General features: G+C 44.4%; 1 protein-coding gene across 1 annotated transcript; it reads left to right on the plus strand.

The window, feature by feature from the left end:
* The first annotated feature begins 1,197 nt into the window (after nt 1–1,197).
* SRP9 (signal recognition particle 9) lies at nt 1,198–11,093 on the plus strand. The gene is made up of 3 exons (XM_002926699.4): nt 1,198–1,409; nt 6,240–6,308; nt 9,882–11,093. Exons 1-3 carry the CDS (start codon nt 1,338–1,340, stop codon nt 9,999–10,001), a joined length of 261 nt encoding a protein of 86 aa, XP_002926745.1. The 5' UTR covers nt 1,198–1,337; the 3' UTR covers nt 10,002–11,093.
* The last annotated feature ends 1,236 nt before the right edge of the window (nt 11,094–12,329 follow it).

The raw sequence follows: 12,329 nt of genomic DNA on the forward strand, positions 1-12,329 counted from the left end.
TCTCTAATCTGTACGCTCCTCTCCACTCCTAGGCTAGTGCCCTAACTTAGATCCCTGGCTCTTAGGCCTGCACTACTGCACAAGCATGTTAAGTGGGGCCTCCCTGTCTTCGGATTTGCACTATTTCCCTGTCCCGGTGTGCAGCTGGAGCCCCATAACATGCAGTGGACAGGAAAAACTCATCTAGAGTCACAGAAAGCAGATGGGTGATCATCTGGGGGCTGGGTGGGCGTGGGGGGATTAAATATAAAGTAGCATAAGGGACCTTTTTGGAGATGAAGAAATGCTTCGGATCCTGATTAGTATTGGGCATATTGGTATGTGACCAATGGGTATACACACACGCTTGTCAAAATGCATCAGGCTGTACGTTTAAAACCGGTGTGTTTTATTGTACGTAAAATATACCTGAATAAACTTGATTAAAGACAGACTCCCTTCCATGTCACCCCACTGCCTGGAGAGCCAAGTTCCAATTTCTTACCCCGGCACAGGTAATGATAGGACCTCTTCCCCATCCCCTAAACACGCGCACATTGCCTACTGCCGAGATCTGGAAGGAGCCTAGCCGTCCCGGCCCTCCCGCGGTACAGCCGCCGCGTCCCCAGACACTCGGCTTGCGCGCCCGCGACCCGCAAGCGACCGTGCTTCCTTTAGGGTTCAGCGAACAGACATAAATGCCCATTGCACAAACTTTCCGGTTGCGCTCCTGCGTTTCTGTCCCTCCCTCCTTTGCTAGGCTGCGGGCGTGTCAGCTGGACGCTGCTGCCCCCAGACTTGTGTCTCCAGCGCTTCCCACCCAGCCGCTGCGTCGTGGCCTCAAGACCCGGGCCTTGACCACNTCGGTTGCGCTCCTGCGTTTCTGTCCCTCCCTCCTTTGCTAGGCTGCGGGCGTGTCAGCTGGACCCTGCTGCCCCAGACTTGTGTCTCCAGCGCTTCCCACCCAGCCGCTGCGTCGTGGCCTCAAGACCCGGGCCTTGACCACGCAGTCCGGCTGGAAGGACAGCGGGCCGACACCGCCGCCCGCTCCTCCAGTCCTGCAGGGGGCGCTGTGGCAACCTCGCACCTGTCTCCCTGCTCTCGACTTCTCCCGGCGAGCTCCCAGAGCCGCTCGCTCGGGGCTCTGCCCCCTCCTGGCAGCATCCCTCCTTCCCATTGGGCGAGGGCGGGCCGGGCCGTCCAATGGGACGAGGCGTTGGTGCGAGGAGGCGCCGCCATCTTCGGGCCGCTGGGCCCCTGCACTGGTCTCCGGCCACCAGAGGTAGGTGGTAGGTGGGCCGGGTCGCGCCGCCTGCGGTCCCCGGCCTCGCCCCCTCGCGCTCCGCTGCGGACCCACGATGCCGCAGTACCAGACCTGGGAGGAGTTCAGTCGCGCGGCCGAGAAACTCTACCTCGCCGACCCTATGAAGGTAAATCCCCGCGGCGCCGCTGCCTCTGCCCCGGGTCAGGATGTTTTCCCTGCGGTCCGCCCGGCCTCTGGAGCTTCTCCAGCCCGGGCAGGAGGTGCTGGACGTGAGCGGAGACGTACCCCGCCGGGTGTCCTGGTTCCCGCTGCCTCCCGGGGAGCGGCCGGACGAGGCCCGGAAACCGGGTCATCGCAGGGCCCGAAGCGGCCCTGCCCTGCCTTCCCCGCCCCCAGCCCAGAACTTCCCTGTTGCCGCGGTTGGTTTACGTGTCACTAAGGGCAGGGCTCCTCCCCCTGCGGCTGCGGCCTCCTGACCCTGAGTGGTCTCGCTGCCCTTTTCCCGTCCTTCTGCGGCGTATGTGAGAAAGCTTGCACCCTTTCCTCAGGAAATGCTCTTAAACGCAAATGTTGGTAGACCGTTTAGGGGGTCATTCATGGCCCCCACAAAAATTATGATAAGTAGATGCCAGGGGTTAGCTCCTTATTGAAGAGCAAAGAAGTCCAAATGACGGGAATGGAAGCATCATTCAGGTCTTGATTTTTCTTCCTCTCGAGTTTTTATTAATTTTGTTGTCCTATCCAAAGGCTGTTTAAATCTTTTTGCTAATTAAAAGTCTCGGTAGGTTTTTAGACCTAGATAAGTAACAAGGAGCTATGAAACAGTGTTTGTCCATTCCTTACAATAAAATGATATAATAATAGATGATGACCTGAGTTAGGTATTTTTGAAATCGAGCGTTTTGTTTATGACACGATTTCTAACTCCTCCATTTGGTTGACCTCCTGTGTTTGTAGGGACATTGGTTTCTCCGGCAATGTACTGTACGAACGATAGGGGATTTTTGTCCAGAATCACTCACACGGTACACAAAATATCTGAAAACATAGTAAAGAGTGTAGAAATTCACATCAAGAGTAATCATATTTTAATTAATTTAATAGGGAAATGGGGGTGCCTGTGTGGCTCAGTCGTTAAGCGTCTGCCTTCGGCTCAGGTCACAATCCCAGCGTCCTGGGATGGAGTCCCACATCTGGCTCCCTGCTCCGTGAGGACCTGCTTCTTCCTCTCCCAACTCCCCCTGCTGTGTTCCCTCTCTGTCTCTCGCTGTCAAATAAATAAAATCTTAAAAAAATAATAATAGGGAAATAAACACAAGATGGTAATTACAGCATATTGCTGTGAACAGAGCTGGTCTAGAATATGCAGGATGGAGAGAGAGCCTTTCCTCTCTTCACCCCACAGAAAATTCCAGGGCCTGAAAACTTCTACTGGTTTTAGACTTATGTTTTGATAGGGGAGGGGCTCTTGACTAACAGTTTTGTGGAGTGCCTTCTTTGTGATAGGCATTTTAAACTACATATCCTTACATGTATAATTCATGTGAACAAGCAAGACAATCTGAGGTAAGTGAATAAACAGTCCTTGATACATTAAGTGGATTGCCTGGTCTCTGAGAGATAAAGCTAAAATTTGAACCCCGTTCTCTAAACCCAAAGTCTGTGCTGTCTCTGCCAGAACTAAAGAAGAAGAGAAGTTTTGTCAAGACTCCTCGGAAGCTGTTCTACAGAATTCTCTGTCTTCTTTCCCACCCTCCCGAGCCTGTCGAGTACGCCTGGCACCTTTTACCGTTCGCTCTTGCATTGCTCTCACTGAAGATGGTGTTCCTGCTGGACCACGTGATAACCTGTCAGTCAGCCTGTCTGCCTTTTTAGTCCCTCTTCACTCATGCCACAACTCTAAGACAAAAACTGGATTTTCTCAGGTTCCTACTTAAATACTGGTTTTTCGTTGATTAGGGTCAAGTCCAGACTCCCAGTCCATAGTCTGACCCTCTCCAGTCTTTCTGGCTTTATCTTCCCACCATATCCACATCCTAAGCTCTAGTCTGATGAAGTTACAGAACTTAGATCTTCATACACACTGCTCCTTCAGCTTCTCTCCTGCCCTCTTCCCTAAAAGAGAAAAGCATACATGGGCAAAGCTACCTTTAAGGGGGCGCCTGGGTGGCACAGAGGTTAAGCGTCTGCCTTCGGCTCAGGGCGTGATCCCGGCGTTACGGGATCGAGCCCCACATCAGGCTCCTCTACTATGAGCCTGCTTCTTCCTCTCCCACTCCCCCTGCTTGTGTTCCCTCTCGCTAGCTGTCTCTAGCTCTGTCAAATAAATAAATAAAATCTTTAAAAAAAAAAAAAAGCTACCTTTAGGAATCTTTTTTACACTTCTCTTTCCCCCAGTTTAAATGACTTGTTTTCTCTTCTAGCATTTTGCCTGTGTGTGCCTTTATAAAAGGACTTAATTCATGTGTCTTGTGTTTGGTTATTTTGGTTGGTTGAATTCAAAGTTCCTAAGAGAGCAAGAATCTTGATTGCTTTTTCTCCCTTTGTGGCATCTGAGCTGGTAACTTAGATGCCCCTTCAGTTACAAAATAGACCCTCTTACAGAACCGTAGAGCTTTAATTCGCACTTCTCATGAAGCCAGCCATTTTTTTTTCAACTGAGAGTTAACACTTTCTATAGTTGTCATGCTTAGTACATTTTTTTTAAAAGATTTTATTTATCTGAGAAAGGGAGTAAGTGAGAGCACAAGTGGAGGGAGGCAGAGGGAGAAGCAGACTCCCCGCTGAGCAGGGGAGCAGCTGTCCTGGACAGGCTCCATCTCAAAACCCCGAGATCATGACCTGAGCCTAAGGCAGATGCTTAACCGGCTGAGCCACCCAGGCATCCCCACGCTTAGCACATTTTAAAGTTTCATTTTGTTTCTGGAGAACTGAATTTTTTTAAAGCATGTAGAATTGAATTAAATAACCCAATATATAGAATCGGGCATCTAAAGATAATCTGGTTGTAATTTATATAAGTGCTTGGTGAGTTCCCTTTTCTCCTTCACTAAAACAAATCTCAGTGGTGTGCCCCCCCCACCCCCCAGTCTCAGGAGAGCAGAGACATAATGGGAGAAGCTGTAGGTTACAGCTCTTCATAGCCCTTTTTCTTTAGTTTCCAGAATTGTCTTGAGGCTTCTGGTTCTACATTGTGACCATTTTAAAATTATGTTCCTGTTTTGGCTTGTAGATACCTGGCACTTTTTAAAACGGATAGCCATTTATGTTGGTCAGCCAAAAATGGACTGTTTTGAATCCATCATTTAGGAAAATAAAATTGATGTTCCCAGAAGTTGTGAACTCTATTGGGAGATGTTTTCTTCTAGATAAATCATTTTCTTGGGTCCCTAACTGTAGAATGCCAAACAACAAAGGTATTGTGTAGCATGGTGCTCAACGCAGGAATTACTGTGGAAGAGTTATCGATTGAGACTTCTTTTCATGACAGAATTCTTCTTTTCTGGCACTGTGTGGTGCCATCATGATAAAGACATGGTTTCTCTGAATGCTTCAGTCCGAATCTACCTCGGAGAGCCATGGGGAGGGGACTGCATGAACCGTGACTGCCGTCCTTCCTGCCACACGGATTTGGACTTGCGTAGCCTTGTCTGCTGTTTCTCCCCCTGCTTTTCCTATCATCCCTCTGTGGCCGGGTTGGTATCGTAGGGAAGAAAGAACTTTCTCCTTTACCCTCTTAGGTTTAATAGCTGGGGCCCTGCAAATTAAAGTGGCAAAAGACAGATTAACAAGAGAGAAAACGCGATGTACGGTATGCATGGAGCTCACAAAGCATTTGACTTGAGGAGGCTGTTAGAATGGGGGCCTGTGTACCCTCTTAACAAGGCTGATAAAGTGTGGGAAAGAGGGTGGGCTAAGGAAAGGGGGTTTAGGGCTTCGGCGGAGGAAGGTAAGTTGTGGGAAGGTGATCAGTAAGGATTTTTGTGCAGATAAGAGCCCTCCTTTTCCCAGTAAGGGAGAAGGGAGCTCCTTCAGTATTAGAAATTGATGTCACCTTTACAAAGGTTAATATATGTCCTGCGTTTAGCCAGAAAGGACAGAGAGCTAATTGGTCTCTGCTCAAAACAGTCCTTATGCCAAAGTGACGTGTTTTGAGGAGGCATGTGGTGATCCCCTTCAGTATATAGAAGGTTCCCCACTTATGATGCTTGGACTTCCGTTTTTTGACTTTGGGTACTGCAAATGCAATATAAATTCAGTAGAAATCATACTACGAATTTGAATTTTGATCTTTTCTCAGGCTAGTGATACGTGGACAAAACTCTCATGGCACTGGCCACAAAGTAATTTCTACAGCCAGTAAGGGGCTTGAACTCATGACCCCAAGATCAAGAGTCAGATGCTCTACTGACTGAGCTGGCCAGGCATCCATGATAATTTCAATTTATGATATTTTCAACTGACACTGGGCTTATAGGGGACATAACCCCATCGTAAGTTGAGGAAGATCTGTATATTCTTGGGGGGCAGGTGGAGGGAGAGAATCTCAAGCAGGCTCCACGCCCAGCATGGAGTCTGACGTGGGTCTCGATCTCACAACCCTGAGATCATGACCTGAGCCTAAATCAAGAGTCAGATGCTTAACCGACTGAGCCACCCAGGCACCCCAAGATCTGTATATTCTTAATGCCAAACCACCTTAAGGGTCTCATGGACTTTCCCTGAATGTGGGTGTGTGTGTTGGGAATTTTCAGTCTATCTCTTCAAACTGGCTGCACATAAGCATCCAACTTCTTAATCTTTTTTAAAAAACGAATTACAGCAATAGAAATGAATTAAAATACTATTTTCTACCTCTCAATGATGTTTACGGTAAAGATGTGTTTAGATGTTTTGGCTCTTCTAGAGGGATCCTCTTCAGCATACTTGAAGACTAAATTATTTATGAGAAATGTCTTCTGACTTCACTGTTTCTCAATGTGTATTTTTATTTCAGGCCCGTGTGGTTCTCAAATATAGGCATTCTGATGGGAGTTTGTGTATTAAAGTAACAGATGATTTAGTTGTAAGTATACATTTTTATTTGTTGCATATGTCCAGATTTGTTTGAGTTAATCACTTGTTTGAAATTAATTACGTAGTGCAGATTGCCCATTAGGATGCTTATTTTGCATTTCATTCCAAAGTCAAAAACCTCATTCTGGAAGCTACTTTTACAGACCCTTGGGGAAATAACTTATTTCATCAATGTAGTATGTCAAGTGTTGTTTAATAATTACTTTCTTCAGACCTTAAGCAAACGCAGTATAGAGACTTAAACTGGATATGAGGGAATAGAGGTCTCCCTATGAGCGTGCGGGAAGGAAATGATGGTGTTTGAACACAAGTTATGGGCTTTATAGCGCTCTCCCTCCTTCTCTCCCTGCTCAGTCTTGTCACTTCCACACCCCGCATTCCTTCCAGGACCCTCTGCCACCTGATCTCCACATGCAGCAGTCACCCACTGAACTACTCTCACGGGGAGCCCGGCAGCAGCCCCTCGCTTCCAGACCTGATGGGTTCATCCGTTCATGTCTTACTGGACCCCCTGGCTGCTTCTGATACACAAAACCACGCTGGTGGAAACTATTTTGGCATCTGTGGCTCCATTTTATCATCTTTTTCTTTTTCTGTGTTTCTGTCTTATTGCTCTTTGCTAATAAATATTGGTGTCTCCAGGATTCTGTCCTGGGTCAGCCTTCATACTGCTTCTGGACCAGTCCATTCAGCCGCAGCCGCGGTGCCCCGGACTGCTGGAATCTAGGTCTGTCTCCACATTTGTATATTTAGCTCACATTTTTCTTCTGACTTCTGACTAGCTGTCTGTTAAGCATCCTTGCCTCGGTGCTCCTAAAAGTTAGCCTGTCTAGAATGGGACTCCTCGTCTCTTCTCAAGCTGCCACCTCCTGTTCCCTCGCGCATCAGGGTCCTTCCTTGCCCGTCCTCACATCCGCTGGCCCTTCACTTGAAGAGCTGTATGCGATCCTCTGATAGCCTCACGTGCTTTCCCAGGCATTTGGGAATTACTGGCTCAGGCATCCTGGTCTCGTTCCTGTCACGAGTGCTCTGTGTTCACTGTGCCTCCCCTAAGTTTAGGGTGTCGTCCTCACTTGGCTGGACTGCTAGGCTAGTCTCCCAAAGGTGTCCCTGCTTCCAGTTCATCCTTTAGTTGTCTGAAGAGATTTCTAAAAATGCAGGTTTGGTCGTTAATGACCCTGCTTAAAAACCTTAGTGGCTCCTCGTCACTCCTAGTGTAACTGCAGCCTCACGTGCCTCCCACCCTCTGTCTTTTCTGTGTTACAGAGGGTCTCCAGAGACGTGGCGGGCTGTCTTAGGTCTCTGTGCCTCTGAATGTCCTCTTTCCATCTTTGCGGCCTTGAATCCCACCACCGCCCAGTGTGGTGAGACGGGTGCTTATCTTTCAAAACCCGGCTTCATCTCGCTTTGCTTCATCTCTCACTTTGCTTTTTGGCTCTTTTTGTGCTGCGTCACAGTTGTTTTAGCATAACTGTCTTTTCAGTAGATTATGAACTTCAGCACAATAGCAGTAAAGTTCTTACCTGTATTTCCAGGGATTAGCATGATGTCCTGACCCGGAGGGTACTTAGTAAACAGGTTTTTCATAATTAGTAAACAGGTCTTCAAAAAAATTTCAGAGTGACTAAAAATCACTTTCTGTCTTTGCTCGTATATTAGCTTTTTATATATTTGTGTCCAAGGTTCCATTGTGAGGTTGCATGAATTCAGACTTTTAATGATTACGATGTCTTCCAGGAACCAGTTAAGTTTGAAGTAACTGAAAACGTGAAAAATGGTGTAGTGTGCTAGACTTAGAGTCAAGAGGTTTGAATCCGAGTTCAGCCGTTAACCAGCGTCCCAGCCTTGGAAAAGTTCAGACCAGAAGTTTGGCTTTCTGGGCCTCTGTTTCCTTATCCGTAAAGTGCCATAGCAGTGGTCGGCTCCCCTGACCGGGGTGTGGGACGTAAACTACACATGTGAAAGTACCTAGTATTATAGCATTAGTGCTTGTTTCTTAGTACCTGCACGCATGTGCTTGAGTCTGGGGCGTTCACACTGAGAATCATTTCCGTTGTGATGGGCACAGAGTGGAGAGGTGTATCTGCGGAAGACGACTTGGCTTGTCCTGTTTTTAAGATAGGAAAAAATGCAGAACTGATTTTAATCAAAGGCTTTACCTCAAAATGATGACTTTTTGCCCCCTGGTAATGATTAAACATACACATATTGGCAGGAACTTCAATGTTGCACTGGTGATTCCTGTGATAAGATCGAAATATGAAAAATGCCTTATGTGTTCTTCCTTAAAACTGCTGCAAATTAGTCCTTACTTGGAAAGGGCCAAAGACACAGTCAGACCCATCCTCCTAAATAGTAAATATATGAATCAACGCTCTGACAAAATCTGTTTTCTAATGACTCTTTTAAAGTGTGTATACTGCCCTTGCTAATTCATTTTAAGAGTTACTAATTCCTTCAAAAACTCAGTCTTAAGCTACATTTTTATTATCACCATGTGTCTTTGACTTTTTTATAGTCCCATTTATGCATCATTTTTTTTGGTCCTGGACTGATTTATAATATTTTCTATGAATCTGAAATCTTTTCTGTCAAACTGTAGTGACAAGGTAGATAGATTCTCCCACAGCACGTGTACTGAAGTTGACATGTTGGAGATTATTATGGCCTCTTTACAAGATTATTACACAAATTTCTACAATATGTGGGTAATTTAAGCGAGTGGTTTTTTAAGGCAGAATGACCAGTTGGGGGTGATAAGATTGACCTATAGATTACTTATGTTGATGACTATTATTGCAGGATCATTTGTTCCCTTTAAGACTCATGTGAACCCTTAAAATGGGCTAAAGAAAAATGGACCTTTTATTACAAAATGAGGGAAAGAACTGCCAGCTTAAATTTGATATTTTTTGAAGACCCTAGAACAAATGGTTTTTGAGAAACCGTAAGCGGATCTTAAGTATCTATCTAATGAAGAATTTAACTTACAGCATGGAAGAATTTGGTTTGAATTAAAAATTGTGAATACCTTCAGAAAATCAAGGTTAGACAGATTTATCTGGTTTAATTTAGACTGTGACCAGGTGTGAGCAAAGGATGGTGGATTTTTTTCTTTAAATTATTATTACTGTCCCCTCCCCATCTCCCAATTTCACAAGTGGGGGAAGCAATCCTAATATTGCTGTGCTTTTCCCAATATAACTCAATTAGTCATGACCAGATCCCAGGGAGAAAATAATCTGGTTCCAAGCCTGGAGTTCTCATTAGACCCCACAGCAGGAATTAGCATATTACTTAATTGGTCAATTTTGAGGGTGTTCTGTTAGAGTTCATTTAGTTTTTTGCTTACAGCAGTGAAGTTGGAAATACTACAAGATAGTAAAGGAATGTAATTACTGGGGGCTTAGAAACTTGAGCGTAAGAGCCTTAGTATGACCTCCAGAGGGAATAGAGCAAAACGGGGTAGGAAAGACTTGTATTTGTACCCAGTCCTATATTTGCTATGTTGTTGATAGCCTAGTTTTACGTAGTTAATGTGTACTTTTAAAATTTCTGACAGTGTTTGGTGTATAGAACAGACCAAGCCCAAGACGTGAAGAAGATTGAGAAATTCCACAGTCAACTAATGCGACTTATGGTAGCCAAGGAATCCCGCAGTGTTGCCATGGAAACGGACTGAATGGTTTGAAATGAAGATCTGTCATGTTCTTAGGAAGTAAATCTCTTTTGAATCTGAAAAAGTGTTGGGAAAGGAACTACTTTATGTAATTAAGTGGGCTCTTCCGAAGTGGGGAGATCATTTTTTGTACTTTGTTTTTTAATGTTTACTTTAGAGAGCCAGGAATGTAAATGCTTTCAGGTAGAAAAACCTTTATTTATTTTTGGAAATTGAACAAATGCATATGTTGGGAAACCTTTTGTGGGTTGCTATGGGGTAAAATACGTAATTATTCTACGGTAAGTTTCTATCAGTAATTTGAAAATGAGATACCAGTAAAAGGCAATTCTTCCTTAAATTTAGTTACTCTGTCTTTAAAAGAAAATTAAATGTAACCATTTTGCTGGATTGGTGTATTTCTTTTGGAGCATAAAATTTGTGCTGTTGACCAACAAACGTAAAACACGGTAACTGGAATTACCTGTAAGCAGCAGGTGCCTGACTGCGTGTGATACAGTAGTGTAGTCTCAGTTGTCGGCACGGCATCGTGGAAACAGGTATGCTTTACTTTACCTAAAACTTCCCAAATTTAAACTGTATTTTTGAATGTAAGGGGTTTGTAGTATCATTAGCTTGTGGAGCAGAGATTTGCTTGGAATCTAGTTTTCAGTCTCAGAACGACTGCAGTTGCTTTAAGTGCACCAACAGAATGATTGCTGGTGGACTGAAACCACCATATTACACAAGTGTTTGCCACCGATTTCCCATCTATATTTTCTCAGAAGGGCTAGAGATTATTCAAACTGTTAAATCTTTGCATATGTCTTTGCCACCCCTGCCCGTTTCTCTCTGTATTTAACTAAGGTGTTAAGCGTGACTGTCACGACTGTTATGTTTTCCATTAGGCCAGAAGGAATATTATTTGATACTTATCATATTATTATAACCTGAATTTTATCACCTAAATGTAATGTTCACTTGTTGCTTCCTACATTAAAATATTTTTTTGTTAGGAATTTGTCGTGTTGAGCAACATTTTAACATGGAAAATTCCATTAGCCATATGAATTTTTGCATGTTTCAGAGAAGTAAGTAAAATATTATATAAATATGTATTGTTTCTCTTGAAGTTTTTAACATCTCACGAATTACTGATTTCTTGACTGGGATATACTGTATTCATTTAGTCTAAAATGAGCCTGATGAGGCCGTAGTAAATTTTGTTTGTCGCCAGTACTTTTTATCACAGGACCTTCTCTGAAGATTTATGTTGGTGGCAAGGTTGTTTTCTTGATTAAGAAAAGTAACATCAGGGGCGCCTGGGTGGCACAGCGGTTAAGCGTCTGCCTTCGGCTCAGGGCGTGATCCCGGCGTTATGGGAATCGAGCCCCACATCAGGCTCCTCTGCTATGAGCCTGCTTCTTCCTCTCCCACTCCCCCTGCTTGTGTTCCCTCTCTCGCTGGCTGTCTCNTCTTTCAAAAAAAAAAAAAAAAATTAAAAAAAAAAAAAAAAAAAAGAAAAGAAAAGTAACATCAAATAGTAAAGGGTGTTTAGGGTTTGGGGTCCCCCCTCCCCTGATCAGTGGGATCACTGGAGGATTTTTTTGGCCTTTTTCTTTCTCATTTACACCTTCTGCTTTTTAACACTGCTTTATAAAAATAACCTGGAAGGGAAGGACTGGGATTTGGGTTCCTTGGGTCCTTGTAGCTTATAGCAGAGAGTGGAGAGCGGAGGTTGCAAGGCAGATGGCCTGGGTACTTGGTCTCCACTGCTTCCTCACTCTGTGGTCTTAGGATACTTCTCTGAGCCCCTGTTTCCTTCTCTGGAAGTTGGGCTGACACCAGTACTCCTAGGACTTGAGGAGGATCAAATGGTGGAACCTATTGTTAGCCCTTAGTACGGTGCTCGGAACATAATAAAGCTCAATAAATGGTAGCTGCTGGCAGTACTTTTAGGGAAAGTACTTTTTTAGGGAAAAATACCTGGTTGTATTTTTTAGGGAAAAAGGTATACCTGGCTCTTAAAGTTTATTTCATAACTTTAATTGAAGTATTATTTAGAGGTAACGTCTGCCTTTTCTGCTGACAGCTGTGTCTTTATTAAATGCCATTTTTGGCAGTGGGAGAGCAGAACAAGACTGTCCCCAGAGAGAGTGTGGGAAGAAACTGAAATCCTTAAATCTAACACTTCTGTATGTGTCTGCACAAAATAAAATTATTAAGATAATTAATTGGTAAATGTATCGAATTTCTTAAAGACCATATAAATAACAAAACACCAAATCATTATATATTCTTAAAATTGCAGTGCTGTGTACTCCCAATTTTATTTATTTATTTTAAAGATGG

This window comes from Ailuropoda melanoleuca, chromosome 8 (genome assembly GCF_002007445.2).
Source record: "Ailuropoda melanoleuca isolate Jingjing chromosome 8, ASM200744v2, whole genome shotgun sequence".
Taxonomy (NCBI): Eukaryota; Metazoa; Chordata; class Mammalia; order Carnivora; family Ursidae; genus Ailuropoda; species Ailuropoda melanoleuca.